General features: G+C 45.0%; 2 protein-coding genes across 17 annotated transcripts in view; one reads left to right on the forward strand and one right to left on the reverse strand.

The window, feature by feature from the left end:
- The window catches only part of SLC6A6 (solute carrier family 6 member 6), a 93484-nt gene extending 86223 nt beyond the window's left edge, over positions 1–7261 (forward strand). For all 13 annotated transcript variants that reach the window (XM_075762161.1, XM_075762160.1, XM_075762153.1 and 10 more), the window contains one exon: positions 223–7261. In XM_075762161.1, the coding sequence (XP_075618276.1) occupies positions 223–363 (141 nt within the window). In that variant the 3' untranslated portion in view covers positions 364–7261. The remainder of the gene's footprint in view (positions 1–222) is intronic.
- Positions 7262–10730: 3469 nt separating this feature from the next.
- Positions 10731–19793, reverse strand: part of GRIP2 (glutamate receptor interacting protein 2) — a 294138-nt gene continuing 285075 nt past the window's right edge. For all 4 annotated transcript variants that reach the window (XM_075762147.1, XM_075762150.1, XM_075762146.1 and 1 more), the window contains exons 22-24: positions 16610–16846; positions 14729–14875; positions 10731–12239 (exon numbers count right to left, since the gene is read on the reverse strand). In XM_075762147.1, coding sequence (XP_075618262.1) covers positions 12042–12239; positions 14729–14875; positions 16610–16846 — 582 coding nt within the window. In that variant the 3' untranslated portion in view covers positions 10731–12041. The remainder of the gene's footprint in view (positions 12240–14728; positions 14876–16609; positions 16847–19793) is intronic.

The following is a 19793-nucleotide window of genomic DNA, read 5'->3' on the forward strand; positions in this document are numbered from 1 at the left end:
CTCGTGTCTGACTTGCCTACGTCAAATCAGGCTCTGCAGCTGAGCAAAAGTCGAAGGCGGTGCTCTGCAGCCCGGGTCCCCGCGTCTTTGACGAGCCACACGGCATACGCATGTCTCTGATGGCCACTGTCCCCATCCTTGGATGACCATGTCCTCCATCCTGCGCATGGAGATGCAGGGGCTGCTTGGTCTTCTCACCATCGCTTTTCTTCTTTCTTTCAGAGGATAAAAGCAGTGGCTGCCCCCAAGGAAGTGAATCGATGGTCCAAAGAAACAGAGAGCGGCACCCCCTTCTGCCCTAATGGAACTTCAAATGGCGGATTGATCAAGCCAACTCATATCATTGTGGAAACCATGATGTGAGCTCTCTCTGTGAGAGGATAAACCTGCTTTAACTGCCGTTTACTAACCATAGATTCTCATAGGACCAGGTTTACAGAGCTTTATATTTGCACTAGGATTTATTTTTATTTCTCACAGAGAAAGTTATTTTTTGTGTGTGTTTTTTTTTTAATATTTTGTAACGTAATCACAGCAGATGTCTCTCTGTAGAGGGAGAGCTTTCATATCAGACTAGACATATTACAGGAATTTACTAGTATTGGGTTTTTTTAAATATATATATCTTTATCTCTAAATATTATACACCTTACCACTTGAATTGATTGTCTTGCCAGCAATACATTCAAGTCTCAGAAAGCAATTTTAGGTGCTGGTATGGTTGGGAGCAGGGTAACCTACAGAACACACAAAAGAAGCTCTGTTGAGAGAGATGATTAAAAAAAAAAAAGCGTTGTTTCAAGAGAATTTTCAAAGGTGTAGTATTTCCACCCTCTGGTTCAATTGTGGTAAACGACAGACTTCAGGGTCGCATTAGAGAAAGGGTACAGTTATGTTTAGCACAGTCCCTGAATAAAGATGCAGCCGGTCAGCTGGAGCAGGGAGTTTGCAGGGGAGGCAGAGAAGTTGGGTGTGAAAAGCCTTGTGGCCGTCCCTCCCAAGCATGGGACCCTGTCACACAGGCGAGAGGAGGACTTCAGGAAGGCGTTTGCAGGATTTGGCATGGTTCACTCTTTTTTTTCTTTCTTTCTTTTTCCCTAGGTTTTCAGGTGTTGGTTTTTGGTTTGGTTTGTTGTTTTTTTTTTAACTTCAGCAAAATGCCTGCAGTTTGTGCGTGAGCTGGGAGGTTGAGCACCTGCTCCTGAGTTTTCCAGCAAAGCATATTTTACTGTGGTGGCATTGGTGTAAATTTGAATTCTGCAAGCTGGGGGGAATGAGGGGGGGCAGCAGGGGTGAGTGCCCCGGAGCCGAGTGGGGAAGAGCAGCACCTGCCCTCTTGGGGCTTCAGGCATTCGCTTGCTCATTTGTTTGCATTGTTAGTTATTGGACTCTGGTTTCGGGCAGAAAAATAAAAGAATCCCTTGTGGACTCTGACTGTCCAAAGGTGAACACAAATCAGGTCATCCCCAACAGGAGGAACAAAACCGTTCACCTACACCTGGTGTAACCGGCATTTATAACAGACACGTTGTTAACAGTAATAGTAATGAATATAATAATATCACTCAGCAAACGGGTGCTTTTCATCCATGTATCTCAAAAATGCTTTGCCAAGTTCGGTAACCAGGATTTGCTTTATTTATTTATTGGGGGTGGGGGGTGGGGGGTGGTTACTGTTGGGGGAGCAGACAAAAGGACTAAGTCCCTTGTCCCATGTTACTAAATAGCAGCAGTGGACATAGGGCCCCCAGTCTCCTTACCCATCATTGGGTTAAACCGTGATTTTAATTTCTTTTTTTTGGGGGGTGAAGTGTGACAGACATATTTATGAGGCTTATGAATCTTATCTGCTGAAGAAACAGGGGTTTTGAGATTTTTACGTTAAGGCAAAGGAAACATGTAACACTGAAATGGAATTGTGTACTGTTCCAGGTTAGACTGGGGAGTGAAGAGAAACCACTACAAGGAGCATAGGAATGGGGCAAAAGCCTTCTTTTTTTTTTTTTTTTTTTTTTAAAAAAACTTGAGCAGGTTGTGCTGGGAACAGGTTCTCTGGCAAAACTCAGCCTTTTCTTGTGGGCATTGTATTAGAGGGAGAGGGGTTTGGGTTTTGGTTTTTTTTTTTCTTCTTATGATACCACAGTTAGGCTATCCAAAGATATTTAGAGGAAATGCTTGATAAAAGCAGAGTTTGTATCTGTTTATTCTGCTGTCAGCTTAGTCTGTCAGGGCAGAGTTTGTAATTTAAACAGGAACATATCCAGTTCTTAACATTCCTACACGGTAGTTTTATTTTATTTTTTTCTTGTCCCATGGGCAACTGGCCACAGAAGCACAAACAGCTTGTTGGTTTTACTCTGACAGAAAAGTGGTGATTTAAAAGTAACAGATGGACCAAAGTAATTTCAAAAAGGAAAGGAAAAAGTGGCAGCATCTACAACTTTCAAAATTTTTCTAGTTTGAATTTGTACATATTTTTACATCAGATAGCTGAGTTGCAGCAACAAAACCAGCCGTGGCAGGATTGCTTTTGTTTTCTTTTTCTGGTTGCTGTATTACAGGAGTTATAAATGAAACTTTTCCACAGCTGGAGATGGCAAACATCTAATGTCACCTGCTGGGCCAGTGGCAACAGCCATCCAAAGGTCACTGGAGAAATTTTGTGAGCCAGGGAGTGTCATCAAATGTGCCCAAAATAAAGAAACATGCATACAGCTAATTTATTTTTTCTAATAGCCTTTAACCATCAAAGGCAAGGAAATGCAATCAAAGATAACTCTCTTAGTGGACTTCAGCTTGGACTCTCATTTTTGAGTTACAATTAGTGTCTGCAGTAAACAGGCACGCTTGCTTGGGTGAAGAGGGAGTAGCAAGTTGGGGGGGTCTAAATTAATGGTTTCTGTGAGTGCAGATGAAACACTGATGCTTGATTTTTATTTTTTTTTATATATATATATATATTGTCATGCAACCGCATTTGAGATATAGTTTGCACATCACTTTTGTGCTGTAGAGCTGAGACAAGCTTTAGTTAGGGAAAACAAATGGTTTGGCCACATCAAAGATGTCTCCGGCGAGTCAGCTGGGCATTTAGCCATCTCCCGCTTTGTGGAGAGTGTCTTTGCAAGAAGAACCAGAGGGCTAATACTACACCTTTCAAAGTACAACTACTAGAGAACTAGAACCCAGCCCCATTTCGATATAAACTGTGCCATTGAAATCAGTCGCTTCCATGTACCAAGTGAAAATGTCTCGCACATATGCAACAACCTCATTGAAGCGTTCTCTATGTAAACTTCTCTGGCCCTGCTGTGCTCTTTAGCATGACTGCAAGGGAGGGCTGGGACTCATGAAGAGCTAAGAAATTATTGTTTCTGGAAAACAGTTCCTCTCTCCCCTCTTCCCTTCCCTCCAAAATAAAAATAAAATAATTCTTGTTTTATCTGGGGTTTGAGTTCCAATGAGCACACTCACATTTTTACAGTTTTGGTTTTTTCCTAAACGTTTTTATTATCAGATTTCTGAACTTTTCTTGGTAATAAATTTGCATTTCAACATGATTCTCTGCCAAATTTATTAAAAAATAATTTTTTAAAAAAGTCTGTGTTTTCTACCAATTTTTGACTTCAAATACAACTGATTTTTTTTTTCCTAATTTACTTGTTTAAACACTTGTGACCTATTTTACCTGTTTTATGTAAATGAGGAACTCTATATTAAAATATCATGACTAGTCATAGATGAACTGGTTTGGAGCCAGGGAAAAGTTAGTGCAGTTTTGGCCTAAGATCTTTAGAACCACATCCCCTCAGTTTAAAACAAGAAAACGCACACCTTTTTCATGTTTCATGTACTCTTGTATTCATGGGTTCTTCTGGGCTTGAAAAACGGCAGATTTTCAGCAGCATTTATTTCCAGCTGAACTGAAATCAAGAGATAGTAGAAATGTAAAGGGGAACATTTACCCCACATGATTCTCCGACCTGTTTCTTATTTTTCTCAATTTTTCCAAACTTTTTCAGTTCACCTGTCACTAGTTATGATCTCACTGAGTGGGCATCTATTGTAAGGGACTTTACCAGTAGTCTGTATTTTGATATTTAAATAGTATGATTTCATAAATAGAACTGTTTTTTTATTGTTGTTGTTGTTATTGTTCTCATTTTCCTTCTCATCCGTAGCTTTCTTTTTCATCTGGTCCAAACAGATCCACACACTTAGAAAAGTCCTCTTTAAAGTGTGAGATAGTAGGTCCACAATGGATTTGTTCTTGTGTTTGGTAAATGAAAATGCAAAAGCCTAGCAGCTGTATTTGCCATCTAGAACAACATTGGTGGTCACCCCGCAGCAGCAGCGCAGCTCCTGGAGTGGAGGGGAGTTAGGAATGTTCTGCTGAAGCAGCTCAGCAAAACTGATTGTCGCTGCTGTTCTTCGGGAGAGGAGGGAAAAAGGGAAACAAAATAAAAAGAGATGCAGCCTTACAGTTGCTGTAACACCAAAAAAACCCCCAACAACTGTCAGCAGAGCCTTTAATGTCTGCAGCTGTTTTCAGTCCTGTGTGCATCCTCCTTTCTCAACTGCAGATACTCCCGGTTCCTCTTCTCTGTCTCAGCGTTAGACAAGTCAAGTAGATCTGAAGACACATGGACATTTCCATTCGATAGGCCTTTTACCAGTCTCCTCCCCGTCTGTTTTTATTTGCTAAGGAGACTTACAGTTTCGTTGAGGTCATGCTTGTCACACTTGGGTTCAAAACTCCCACTCATGGCATCAATGGCAAAATTGCAGCCGTGGGAGAAGGATTTGAACGTTTTTTTGAATAACTGATTATTAGCTTCCATGTCTGGTGGTCACTGCAGGATCACTCATGGAGGCATAATGTATATAAAATGTTAAATAAGCTGTGTATTGAATGGAGTGGACAAGTCAGTTAAGCAGCTCAAGTACACTTGGAAGAAAGATGACCCTGACATCATTTCCAGGAGATTCAATGGAAGTTGCTCACTTTCAGTAATAAAATAAATCTGTGTTTAAGTAGATTAGTAGATGAAATCTTTCACCCTCATATGCACGCACACAAGTGGGGACATTGCTTCTATTCCAAGGCTGCAAATCACGTCTGCAAGTCTTGCAGAGCTGTTTAGGATGAGGATTGAGAAGGTTTAACCACCACTTGCCTGCAAAAAGCCAACCTGCCAGGGTGTCCAAATGGCCTTTCCTAAATTGGGGGTATTGAAAGAGGGAAAGTAATGACAAAATCCTGGACTGTGCCTCTTCCAAGGAAGCCGTGAAGACTCTCCTGGTTCCATGTAAGCGCCACATAGCTCCTGGTGCGGGGAGGGTGGGTGCGGTGTGGCTTCAGGCAGCTGCCTTCGACTTGTTTTCGCCAAAATCAGCCTCCAAAGCCTTGTGGTTAGGATTGACGTGTAGTTGTATATTTGTATATTTGCATGAGCAAAGGTCAGGAACTGTCAGACCCTAGTAGCTTGTTTTATTTCTTGTAATCAAAGATAAGCTTGAGAAAGAAAGTATTCAGTTGATTTGGTGACACTTGACACCGAACACGCCCATGAACTAGTGCAAAAGAGGCCCTGTGAGCTCCAGACTTCGGTCACAAAAACATTGTATTGGTATCAATGGTCAATTTGAGTTTACTGGAAAGCTTGCTCAAAAAAAGACTTCCAGCGTAACCAGCACTAGCCCCAGCTGGAAAAGTGCCCATTCCAGCCCTGCACCCTCCACCGGATCATGGCTCTTTTCTGCCTTCCCAAAACAAGCCTGTACATGGACAATGCTTCTCTACTTTAAAAAAATAAATAAGTCTGAATTTATTTGTTTCTATTAAAAAAATAAACAGAGGAATTCAATTATTTGTGTGTTTTTCCCAAATGTCATTGTGAATTGGTGACTTCAATTTACCCATGTTCTAAAACAAGGACAGAAGAAGCTTCAGACACCATTTGACCAAAAAAAAAAAAGAGACACAAGATAAAAATTTTGCAGGTTGAAAATACAAAGAAAACAAATTACTCCCCTATCCCTATCAGAGGTGGAAAACTGTAGTTGCAACTGGAAAAGAGCCTGACCCTGCTGGTATTGCTGGGCTATCGAATGGCATGGCCTTTTTGTATTGCTGCTGGGTCCTTATTTGCAATAATCAGTAAAAGTATAAGAATTTAATGCTTTACACAGCCCTGAGCTTTAGGAGTAAAGCAAATGAAAGACATTTTTAAAAGTAGTGAGTTTCTGGAGGCTTCGTCCCTGTGGTTTGGCTCTGCAGTGCACAGTGGGACAGTGCTGCTCGCTTTCCCCTTTGCAGCACAGGGAAAACATGGCCTGACTTGAAAAATCAGAAGAAATAATGGGGAAAAAATACAGTTATTTTAAATTAAAAAAAAAAAAAGTGAAACGATTATGTTAAGGAGCTGTGCATGTGTGCTTTTGTGTGCGTGCATATGCAGGAGAAGGCTTCGGTCCTGTATTGTAGTACATGTTAGCATGATACATATTGTTTCTAAATCTATCTGCTTCTGCAGTTGAGATGTTAAAAAGATATTTTTTTTTCAATATATAAAGAAAAAAAAAGAACAGTGGCAAAAATTATGTTGAGAGGCTGAAAAAAAAAAAAAAATCCTGAGGGGGCAGGTTGAGCTTGTTTGTCATCTGCTCCTGTCCTGGAAGCCAGCAACAGTCTCTCAGCATTGCAGCATCCCAGTACTGTTCTGAAGTGCTCGTTGTTCAATAGGATGTTGTTTTTTTCTCCAGTGTAATGTTGTGATTGTTACCTGATGACATTGCCAGGGACTTCACGTTATACGAGGTGGTCCATCTTGTTTGATGTATTTGGCTAAAAAACAACAGTGGTGGTTTTTTTTTATTATTTAAATTCCTAGAAACTGTGACTACAGTAATGTGATGAGTAGCACATACAGCAAGGAGGCGCCATCGATGATGGCCTCCTTAAAAATGTCATCGGAACTTTTTTTAAAAAAAAAAGACCTTAAAAATATTTTTAAAACATTTTAAAACATTTTTTGTGTGTTCCAAAATGGAGTATTTGTATTTGAAAAAAATCCTGGAGTGTAATTTAATCCTAAAAACCCTAGCCTTTGTGTATATGGTAAATGTTTGTATTTTGCAGTTTCTGTTTTGCTTTTTAGATAAATAAAATGTACATGGATATTTTTAAGTCATCTTTGCTTTTTTTAGATGAGTTTGTAATCACCTTATAACTGAAAATAAAATTTTCCTTTATAAACCAGTTCTGCTCTTGGATGCTTTTTTTGGTCTTCGAGTAGCTCAATTCTTTCTTTAAACCTATTACTTATTGTGGGGTTGTTGGTTTGAGGTTTTTTTTTGGTCCTTATAAAATATTGTATTTATTTATATCCATTTTTATATGGGGGGGTGGGGTGTATATATGCGCCCAGCTCACTATCTGCCTTCATGTCTGTCGTGTTTTCACCCCAGTCAGCAGCTAAGCCCTGCACAGTCACTCGCTCACACCCTCACCCACTGGGATGGGTCGAGAATCAGAAGGATAAAAGTGCAAAAATTTGGGTGTTGGGATACAGATGGTTTAATAATTAAAAAAAAAGGAGAAGAGGAAAAAAAAAAAAAAGAGGGAAAAATGAAAACCAAAACCAAGAAAAACAAATGATGCAAAGAAACCACTAAGCAACTGATGCCCAGCCGGTCCCCCAGCAATGCCCACCCTCCCCAGCTGTGTTGCTGCACACACCATTGTATGGTATGGAATATCCCTTGAGTCACTGCGGTCAGCTGTCCCAGCTGTGTCCCCTCCCAACTCCTTGTGCACCCCCCAGCCACTCACTGGTCTGAGCAGCAGCAAAGACCTTGATGCTGAGTAAACTCTGCTCAGCAAGAGCTAAAACATTCCTGGGTCATGAACAGCAGTTTGGTTTGTTGGGCTTTTTTAAAAATTTTTCCCCCCCTTGGCAATGACACTGGCTGAGTGTGAAGGACAGTCAGTGCTGGTCCCAACCCACGTCATTTCAGTCTTGCCTAGCCTATGGCCTTACTTCACTCGTGCTTTGTTTTCTCCAGACCAACTCTTCATCGAGTTGAGTCTTACAAGGCTATTAAAGTAGCCTTCCCCCCCCCCCTCCATTTTCCCTCTTTTTTTCTCTTCTTTCCTTGAAAATAGAGCACTGACATTCTCACAAGACTGTCCCTGCAGACACCAGCTTTCCTTGGGCCCTTCACAGGGAGATGAGTGCAGCCTCATGACTTGCTGCCGAGGACCTCTTGCCATTGGGCTGAGCCACCCCAACTCAGCCCATCCCAGGCATTGCCCGCTGCTGCTGGTACCATCCTGGCAGTGTGGCACCACTGCCATGGGGGTTCAGATACATCTGAAAAGCCCAATAGGAAGAAAAAGAAAAACAAACAAACAAACAACATTTTTCTGGTGTATGGGACTGGTCATTGAAGGCTCACTGATGGCCTCTCCAGTCAAGTAGATGAAGGTAAAACCAGAGCAGCCTTAAGTTATGGTTTGAGGTAGGGAAAGAAAAAAAAACAGTATGTAGGTGGCTACTACTTGTGAAAAGTAAAGCTGCTCAGCGTTCATATATCAGGCCCTAATCACTGCTGAGGCTGCAGTGCCCCATGCCCAGGATTGGCCCCACAGCTGTCTTTATTTGGTGGGGGTTTGGGCTTGGTTGGTTATTCTGCTGGGTGAGATTTGAGGACTTTGTCAGGGTTTTCTCCTCCCATTGGTGAAGCCTGCAATGCCTGGGCTGAGCAGCCTGGTACTGGCACATACAGCAACTGCAACAAGTCTCAGGTTAAAATAAAATAAACAACTAGTTAAAAAAAAACACTAAGCACCATGAGCTGCTGCTGAAGGGCTTCATGTACCTGCTGTGGGCGGCCACCACCCGCCCGTGGCTGCTGCTGCTGCCTCAGCTGAGGTCCACAAGACACAAGGTGACATTAGCAGGAGGACACGCTGCCCACCAAGGTGACGGGCAGCGCATACCAGGGGAGCAGCACCGTGCTAACCTTTTACCTGGTGTACGCACCGAAACTCCGTCGGTCACGTTGCATGGGTGCTCGTTAAACCCGCCATCGCCCCAGCGTCTCGGTTGGCTCCACGTGGCTTTGGCAAGTCCCTGGTGCCAAACGTGTGAAGGGCCTTGTTCTGAAGTCTGCAACCCAGGAGGGTGGCCAGAGATGGCAGATAAGGCTTGTTTACGTGGCAATGATTCCTCAGGTCTAACCAGGAGCATTTCCATACCATGGTCAGCCTCCAAAAATTCCGGCGTTACCCACTAAGCCATGAAGGGTTGCAAAACCCAGCTCACCCTTTCCTTGCCAGTGAGCAAAGATTCGCTATGACCTTATCCAGGGAGTGTCCCAGCATGTGCTGCCCCTTTGTAAGAGCAAAAGGAAGAAATCCTCAACATAAAGACACAAGCAATTACATTCTGAGTTCTCAGCCATTATCTCTGTGCATATCTGGTTTCACAGGTGGGATGATTTGGCTACCACAGCACAGCTCCCCAAGGCACCCCACTGTGGCTGTGGGGTGCTAAGCATCAGATCGGCCCCCTCCCACCGGCACATCATCCTTCAGTGGTTTCCTAACCCATCCCCAGGGATTAACCATAGCTTTGCAAATGCTGCCACAGCCACATCATGGCCACCATGTGTTTTGTTGCATCAGTGTTTTATCATGAAGTAGCCCAGGTTTAACCCAACAAGATTTCCCGTGTGGCCAGGTGAAGCTGCAAGTGATGCTGCAACCACATGCACAGGCGTCTCCAGCTCTTATTGCTAAGAGCTACAGCAAAATTGCCTTCATGTCCACAAGGAGGGAAGCGACCCAAGTCCCACTGCCAGACGGTGGGAAGGGACAGCCCCAGCCCCACACTTGTAGCCCTATAAGCAGTGGCCCCCCAGCAAAACCCACTGCATGCCCTCTCCGTTGTCCTTCAAGGTGTTTCCTAACTGGGGGTTCTCTGGCAAGTTAAAATAGGGCTGGAAGCAGAGTTGTCCTCCAGCAGAAAGAGATGCAAACCAAAACAAATGCATTTCATTTGATTTTATTTAATTAAAAAAAAAGTCAAAGTCATTGCAATCCCATTTAAATACAGAGATTTACAAATAGGTCCAAAACAGGACTAAAATATTCTTTGAAATGCTGTACTTTTAAATATTGTGCTTTCATAGATACATAAGAAAATTAGCATATAAAAATACTTTACAAGGAATACACTCTAATGTATGGATAAAAATACACATTTAAGTAATGCATTTCATCTTCATATCATTCAAAATGCATAGGAAGGGATACAAGGACCAAGTTTTTCTTCCTTTTTTTTTTTTTTAAAGCCTTTAATAAAAGTCTTCATTAAAAACCTATGAGAAGCCCCATTGAGCTTCCACTGCTCAGAATATTGCATATAAAAACACTTTCGGCTGCACTATCAATGCTCCACAGTATCAATTATGGCACATTATCTAGTTGTGGCAGCAATGGTATGGGATATTGCATACTCGAAGAGAAAATGGCTACAACGACAAATAGCTGGATGGGGCCGGGACCGTGTCTGGAAGAAACACCCTGATACGTTGCACTGCTGCGGAGGGACAGAGTTGCAAAGTGGCTCGGGGACAAGTCCTGGCTCAGCAAAGTGACAAATGAGTGGCATATACCCATCTGACACCCTACACGCACCACTGGCACACAGGCGGTGATGGAGGAACCAAAAGGGTTAGGGGGGAATGGGGGCGGTGGGTGCCAGGGCTGCAGGTGTCCGACCAAGCGAGCTCCTCGTCTCTGCCATGCCTGAGCCTCCCCAGGGAAAGCGGTGCCAGGCTCACGCCACCACCGGGACACAGGAACATCATCATAAAGTGCTAATACGTGAAACATGTCAGGCAGATGAGGAAACCGAGGCAAACATCACAGCCCCTCTTCCCCGCGGGGCTGGGGGTTCTCAGGAGGGAAGGAGAGGGGCAACCACGGGGCGCCATGCTTGCAAAGCCACGGAGAGGCCAGCAACAGGCAAAGACAGGCGGACGGGCACACACACCGCCCGGCCCACGCGGAACACAGGACACACAACCTCCATCTAACAAAGGGCTTCTCATGCCTGACGGGAGACAACAGGGCGTTGTTAGTTCAGAACACCAGGGACAGGCCTGGGAAGATCACTAGTCTGCTCTTTACTTGTGGGCACGGGCCAGGTTTGCAAGCATCTCCATAAAAGCCCCACATGGTGGCCAGGGATTTGGGCAGGAATTCAGGGCCTTTAGCCTTGGGTACAGCCTTCTGCTCTGCAATAACTGCTCCAGCACCGGCCCCCGCATTGCTCATGGGAATCGATGGTGAGAGGAGGTCCCTCATCCCACCGCAGGGCAAGCCAGCCCTGGCGGGGAGCGCGGACGGGGCTGGCAGGAGGCAGCTGCAAATACCAATTTTTGAACGAGAATTGCATCTATCCACTCTCAAGCACATTCTGAAATGTCTTTTAAACAGGGCTCTCTGCAGCCTCCACCAGGAGCGCAGGGGGCTGTGGAAATCAATTTATCAGGAGTGTTTAAAGGATGGAGCTGGGCACAACAGAAAAGGAAAGGCATTGCAGTCTTGCTGTATGCAATTAACCGAGCAAACAAGAAACATAATAGCACCATGTGTGTTTGTAGGATGGCCAAGGCCTTCAGGGTGAGGAGGGTATCGCAGGCAGGACCCCGCGCACCCTGACGGCCGGGTGCAGACGGATGCCCTGCCATGGGGGATGGCTGTGGATGCTCCTTCCTCCCATCAGCAGCTCGTCCCATCGGCAGCTCGTCCCATCGCTGGCGCTGCCCACAGCCCAAGATGTGCATCCAGCTCCGACCTTCCTGGCAATATTTGGCGGTCTACAGGCTCACTGAAGACCCGCCTCCCCACTTTCAGGTTATGGTACACACAGCGTTTACAAATACCAGTGCAAAAACCAGGAAAAACACCCCAAATACCGCAACAGCTTAACAGAGGCCCTGGGCACCGTCTGCTCTGCTACCGCTGCTCAGAGCGTCTGGACGCTCGCCTTGACCTCAGTGCCACGGGCCACCTGTGCCGGCAGCTCTCCGTTCCCCTCCGGGGGAGCGTTGGCAGCCAATGCCAAGGGATTTCGGCTAATCACCAGGTCCAGCTTATCTCCAGCCTCCGAAATCAGGGGAACAGCCAGACAGCAGTCAAAGTCTCTCGTTCGGATGCGGTTTACCTGCCGGGATGGATTTAGGATGTGCCATGGGGAGGAACAACAGAAAGACCATGTTTGTTAGTCAGAAAATGCAAGGTTGGTGCTAAACCCACATCTGTGAAAACACACAACTTCTGGGGGGTCCCTGATTCCGGGTGCACAGCAGAGCGGGAGCACACCTCCAGGCTGAGCACATCCTTCCTTAGCTGGGAACTGATGCAATAACTGGTAGGGGAAAACAGGAAAAAAGTTTGGATTGGGCATAAATCCTGACCCCTGGTGTCTGGGGCAGTATTAAAAGTAGTAAATGCTGCAGTGCTCAAAACCAATTCTCCAGTTCAAGCCTGTAGGAGAAAGGTTGCCATTTTCCATTATGTTTTTGCCATCATAGCTTTTACCGGCCTTAAATTTGTGATGTGGGGTATTCAGCACCTAGAAGACAAATACAGTTCAGACCCTGAGGCTTCTGCCAACCATTTTCCAGCTCAACCAGGAGTAAATTGAGACTATACTGAACAGTTTCTGCTTCTGCTCTCTCCATTTACACCCTTCATTTCAGAGGAGTCTGGATGCATTTCACATGGGCTCAGAAAGCGGCTGCAAATTCTCTCTGCAGGATTCAGCAGTGAAAGCACTTCTGCTGCTGTCTCTTGCAGACCTTCAAGCACATTTCTAGGCTGGGTCACCTGCAAGAAGCACGCCAGCTCTCTCACCTACAGCTACCAGAGCACCTGGGCTTGGTGCCACAACAGCTCCAGGATGGGGGGGCTGGCAAACAGCATGGGGAGGGGAAGCAGGGAAGGGAGAAAGGAATTTCCCACCCACCTTTGGAGCGAACGTAACCACTGGGACCAGGCGTTGCTTCCTTCTCTGGATAAGGGCTGGATGAGTCCATGCAACCCTTCCATCCAAAACCCTTTTCCAGCATTAATGCATGCCCACAGAGCTAGGCTCTGTGACAGTAGCAGCGTCCCCCTGCCCTAGCTGGTGTCCAGAGCTGACCCCAATACTGCTCCTTACAGTGCAGTAACTCAGGACAATTTCTAAGCCGCATGTGGACAAGGAGAGATACGCCAGGAGCTTGCTCTGCCTTTGCTCTACGCCAGCCAGGCAGTTCCTGTGCAGAAGTGCCATTAGTGCAATGCCGTGCTCCGACTAATCCATCCAGCCGAGAGGCAGAGGGTCTGTTATAGCAGGGACAAGGTGTTTCGCTGGCCTTCAGGCACATCATCATGCCCATAATCAGCAGCACTGTGAAGCATCCGCAGCAATGCATCTCTGTACTTCTTGACGGGGGGTTGCCTGTACTACGTCTGCAATCCCTCATTCACAACTCCACATGTCAACACAATGGCAATCACCTCGTCTTCTCGTAGGTGTAAGCTGTGCAGCACAGCATGTGGAAGGGGGTGTCGAAAGTCTCCACGCCGCTCTGTTTAGGATTTCGGGCACACCTCCCAGAGCACTTGGCACTCGCAAAAAGCAACACATCCAACATTCAACAGAAAGGCAGCCCAGAGCCTAATTAGCTTCTTGTTCATTCTTGCACCATCTTTTATTTGAAGCCGAGAAGGAATAATTGTATAGCAGCCAACTGGCTAGAGACCATAACAAGCTTAAACAAGGTTCCCCACAGTGCTGCCAGTTCTCCAGTTACCTGATGTACATAATATATTGGCTCTAATCCTACTGCTAACAACCCCCGCCTAGAAATTAGTAAAACTAGACATCTTTCTGAGTGTTTCCAAATATGGTCACAATATCGGCATTTCCAAATGGTGGCAATTTTTTCATTGGGGTTGCACTTTCTCAGTTGCTGTTTGAGTTGAAGCTAAAATAGTTGTTGCTCATCCATATAAAGTTCCTCTCCAATATCCAAAACTCACCACGCTCTTACTGTCCCTCTGGTAGTTCAGTATGACCAGGTCACATTTATCACAGATTGTGCTTTTGACCAGAGTTTTTATTCTGTTTCTGCATCAGTTATTTCAGATCAAGTATCTTTCAAAGAAAAATATCCATGAAAAACACTTTGCTTGAAGGATGTGTTTCCTAGAAAACTCTTTTAGTTGTTAAAGGCATGCACAGAACTTCATGAACACCACTTAACTCCACATGGGGTTTTGCAGGAACACATATTGGTCAACACAGTCTAGATTATCCAAAACTCACCCCTCTTACATGATAGGAAAAGGACTGAGGGTGAGAGGGGGAACCAACACAGCTGTTTGGTTGTTTTGAGTTGCCCGAGCTCAAAAAGGCCAGTGCCAGGCAGGCTGTGTCCTGGAATAGGTGTGACCTAGGGGTACCACCTGGGGAGACTGCCTAGTGATTTCTCATCATAAACCACAGGTCTCATTGAGCGCTTGGTGGCTAAGTGCTCACCTAGTTGGCTAACTATTACCTTTCATTAAAGTTAGTGCTGCCATGGATGGGTCTCACTTCTCTCTTCCTCTCAGCCACTCATTCACTCCGTCCCAGCCTCCAGAACTGCATTTTGCATTTATTACCTGAAGCACTCTGTCATATGGCTTGAGGCCACACTGATCTGCTGGCCCATCCGGACGGACCATATTTACATAGACACCTTTTTCTAACAGGCCATCCGACACACTGAATCCAAAGTCTTCGCTCTCCGGGTCTTTGTGGAGTGTCATCTGGAGGGGCAGAAACAGAACACGTTTTAATGAAGCAGAGGAAGAAGGAGATGTACAGTGTTGGCAGGATGGGAATAGTGTAGGTAGTCTGTGTGGACCTACAGCAATTCTGCTCTGGGTCTCCTGGGCAGATTTTTCTTAGCCTGGGCAGCTAATACAGATTGAGCCTTATCTACCAGACACCATCAGTTTAGGTAGATTGCATGGACAAGTGCTTTGGTGACTGGCGTATAACCAACCACACGATAGTCCCTCTCCTTGGACGTGGAAGGGAATGCAAGCGGTGTAATGCAGACTGAGCTGCCGTATTTCACCCAAGGAGCAACAAAGCAGGTGTTACTAATGGAGCACCACCTTCCCTGGCCCAAGTTACACTATGCATCCTCTGTGTATACCAGACCAACACATGAAAAAACAACACGCTCATGAGGAATTTTCAATATAGTGTGTCAAATGTGAAGACAATTCATTTTTAATACATCACTCAGCAAGAATATCTAAACTTCTCCATATTACTCATGAGTTCTTTTCAGAAAATTTGTATCAGTAAGTGCTGACATACTGAGGACAAGAACTGGATAACCTCATCGCCCTTCCCTTGAGCATGTCATGCTTTGGCCTCGTCTAAAGGCAGGGTGCACTGCTGGAAGTGTATCTTGCCATGGGGTAATACTGGGAGCCAGGGACAACTGATTCCCCCCCACCACCAAAATCTCCCTTTTCCTCCCATGAACTGGGAGTGTATCTCTACTGTGAGGCTCCAACTCCATCCTTGCATTGTTGGCTGGGTGAGCCTCATGGATGCGCAGTCCTGGGGAAGAACAGTGCCCAGGATGATGCACAGGATCAGCCCACCTGGCCTCAACCTCATCTCCAAACACAGCGGAACAAAGAGTCACCCTATAATATGTCTAATTACACTGCTCTCCTCCTCTAGGTATGAAGGAGTTTTATTTAAAGACACATTTGCAATGCCCTGAAGGACAAGAGCAGATTAAACATGAAAATGTTGTTTTTTCCAGCTACCATAACTGCAGGTTTCATTCTAAAGTCACACTAGGAAAGAAAAAGGCAATCAATTTTTCTGAAACCTCTCCAGCTCCCTTCCCTGCTTGCATTCTGCATCAGCATCTTCTACAGTTAATTACTTCATCTAATTACTGTTGCCTTGCACCATGCTTAAACTGCCTACGTTCAGCTGGGTACTGAATTCAAGTAAGTATCCCATTGCTGAAGTCCTACCATTTGTGCCCCTTCAGGAAGGGCTGGGAGTGGAGTGGAAGGGAAAATAAAAAATTTTCAACTTGTTATAAGTTATTTTTTATAAGAAAAGTGGCTTACTGAATGGAGCATGCCACTGGAAAAGGGTTGATGGGTCTCCATGGGGCTATATTTTCAGTTATCTCACCTGTATCTGTAGTACCAATTAATGAACTCCAGAACACAAGGATCTGGAAATCTCATATACTAACAGGAAACAGTAAAGCACAGGTTTAAACCCCACTGAAGCATGGCAGCCAAATCCCATCACTCTTCTGAAGAGGCCCCTTCGTCTTAATCTGAGCCTCTGGAAACCTTTGCTGCAGACCTCAGTGGGGGCCAGCTTTAATAAGGAACATTGTCTGGGGGTCCTTCTGAACAAAGGAGATTTTCCACAAGGTTACCAAGCTTCTACAGCTTTTACCACTGACATATCACAGTGCCACAGTCAGAGCAACCCTTGGCAGCACAGACCTTGTGAAACTCAAGGGGGGTAGGAGACATGATTTCCTGCATTTCCTTCTCAATCTTCTTCATGTCCAAGTTCCTCTCATTCTTCTTGGCAGGGGAGCTGCTGCCCTCAGTCTGTCCATCATCACAGCTGGAGTTTGCTTTCCTCAATGGGCTCAGTCCGGATGGGTTGACAGAGTCCAGGAGCAGCTTGCTGCCCTCCAGGCCCAGGTTGTGCACGCTCCCCGTCATGATGGATGCCTGTAGGGCGAGGGCACAAAGTCACTCTGCTGAGCCAGCATCAGGAAGAGATGGACCATGCAGCAGCAAGAGTGGGACAGACAACAACGGGGGGCACCATTGCTTTCATTAATCAGAAAAGTAAGTACCAAGAAGTTCTAACCAGCTAGCTATAAAAACCATTTCCAGACCTCAGGAGCTTGCTGCCAGGTCTATTGCTGACCTGCTGCATGCTCTCTCACCCCAACATGGAGCTTTATTTCAGAAGGAAACATTTGCAAAGCATCTTATTTTTTGATGATCCTTCTACACAAACAAGGGGGCCAGGCAGGAACTCATCTTGTGCAGGAGCCTTCTTGGTGGTCATGAAGGATGAACAGCCCAAGCTCAGGGGGCTCACAGAGGAAGCGTTGTCTGCCTGGCTCTTCAGCCTACCCCTACAGCTCACCATCAGCATTGCGCAGTGCTGGCAATGGCCCAGGGAAGTCAATACGTTGGACTCCACTGAGGCCAATTCAGCAGAGAAATTAGGATTTTATCTGTCAGCAAATGGGAGCCATAACAGGGCAAAACTGAGTTAAAAATATGAAATTAAGTAGTCTTTAAGCCTGGTCATCCTTGATAGCATCCATTAAAAGATGCCTCTAAGTAGATTCTACTCCATTTGGCAATGCTTTTCGCTAATGAGATTACATTGATCAAAGCTAACGAAGGAGTCAAGAATCCAGTCTGTGGAACCTCAACTGGCTCCAGGTCACAGAGTCCATTTAAATGGCATAATGAAAACTGTCATTTCAAAGTTCAGGCTCCAAGGGTCTGCAGTCCCATTAAATGTCAAAAGGTAGAAGAAAGAAAAGGAAAGGTAGGAAGCAGATAGCAAAATTCAGCAATGCTAAATGTGGCAAATCAAAGAGCAATTGCTCCTATGCACAGGGGAAATATCATCTGACTAAATCTCTAAACAAGGCCCACCAGCTCTTTGCTCCAAGCTGAAACAAAGGCAAATAAAGCGAATTCTGGTGGCAGTATGAAAATGCCAGCACTACCAACGTAATCCCAAATAAGGATGGATAAAATACAGAAAACCTTTTAGCTTTGCACTTTTCAGGTCTTCACACAAATATTACTTAATCAGCTTGAGTTTGGACAAAAGTCAAATGCCCACTACGTATTGGAAGGACGTTGAGTTACCACATACTTGAAATGCAGTTTAACAAACAGCAGTACAGCCAACCAGGGTACCTTTGTTCACTGACCTCAGACAGCCTCCACACACCCCCAGGACGCCGTGCTATGTCATACCAACACCAGCACTGCAGACCCAGGGAGGACAACAGAAAGGTCTGTGCACGTCGTGCTACTGTCCTCACTCATGCGCCACAAATACTGAAACTGGCCAGCACCCAACAGCATGCCCTTACAACAGCATTTGAATCCTTCTCTATCTTCATAGTATTTAAATACTCCTTGCCACATCATAAGCAATTTGTTAGGTACTTTGGGTTAAGTGCAAGGAGCAGAAAGGGCAATTCCAGACTTCTCCAGCCTGCAGCTGCCCCACATTATTTTTCCCCATGTCTTGGTTGCCCTCAAAGCAAAGTGGGGACACACTCTCCACTAGACATACTGCAAAAAGCCTGTATCTACCCATAACCCATAGTCTGGGAGTGGGTTGTTACTCTGTGTGATCCTGTTTCCAGGCTATCTTGGGTAATCATACGTGACTCTTATTCTTTTTCAAATGTAGAGCATGAACAGTCAAATTCAAAAAAAAAAAAAAAAAAAAAAAATCTGGGACTGTCATAAAATGGCAGGAGGCCAGAAATTGGGGCTTAGAAACCTGCAGTAGAGCAAGAGCCCCAGTGAGCACTGCACCTCCTACACCACAGCTCAGGAGGGGAGGAATAGATCAGTGGTACTTTGGATTTGATGAAAGGAGAGTTGAAACCCATCAGACTTCTGCTAAAAACAGAGCACTTTCCTTTTGTCCCCAGAACTTTCAAAAATATTCTAGAAATGTGCCAAATGCACCAAAACCCTAGAGGTGCTCAGCTTTTTGTACAATTTCTTTACATTTTTTAAAGCATTGCTATAACTGTCAATTATAACTGTCAACTGCTCCAAAGTCTTAAAACAGCATGAATCAAAAGCCAATGCATCCCTGCACCATGGATCCCTGAAAAAGGAAAAGGATTGGGCAGAAATATATTTTGTCTGTCCTGGCATTTCACAGTAACCCAACAAATACCTTCTTTTACATTTAGATGCCAGCCATTATGCAGAAGAGAAACATCTATGCATCATTTCAGAGGAGTACTTTTCCTTAAGCAGTCAACAACAGTTCAGAAAGGTTGGCAGTGGCTGTTTAAACTCATTTCTAAACACATTCAGGTCCAGGAAATAAGTCATCAAGGGAAGAAGTTATAGTTTATGGGGGCTGGGGGGGCTGAGGCTTTGTGTGTTGGTTTGTTTTTTTTTTTAACGTCAGCATTTTCTTACACAGTTGAGATCATAAATATACCTTTTCGTGCTTCAGTACAATAAACTTAATTGAGATTTCCTCCCCCACTTACAGATCAAGGAGGAAAGAACAATTATTAAGTCCCTTGTCACCAATATTTTCACATATAAACCAAAACAGAACTTTCTTTTTCCACCTCCAATTATTCAGAAATTGCCGTTTCTCTCTGAAGCCTAAGCAATATGCAATTGTGCAAAAAACCAGTCCCACTGGAGGTGATGGAGGGCATGACCCAGCGAGATCTCTCTAGTCCTCTGCACCCAGAAGGCAGGGGGAGAGCGGAGCTCGTGGGGTCCCACTCCTCCTTCCAAGCTGCAGGACCTGAACTGGGGAGAGGAGCAGCACAGGTCCCATCCTGCTGGGCAGGTTTGCTTCCCGCTGCTCAGCCTCGGGGGAGGCCTTTATTTGCATCCCATGTCTCAGAAATCCAGGCTCCCCATCATATAA

Source organism: Balearica regulorum, chromosome 10, assembly GCF_011004875.1.
Source record: "Balearica regulorum gibbericeps isolate bBalReg1 chromosome 10, bBalReg1.pri, whole genome shotgun sequence".
In the NCBI taxonomy this organism is placed as follows: Eukaryota; Metazoa; Chordata; class Aves; order Gruiformes; family Gruidae; genus Balearica; species Balearica regulorum.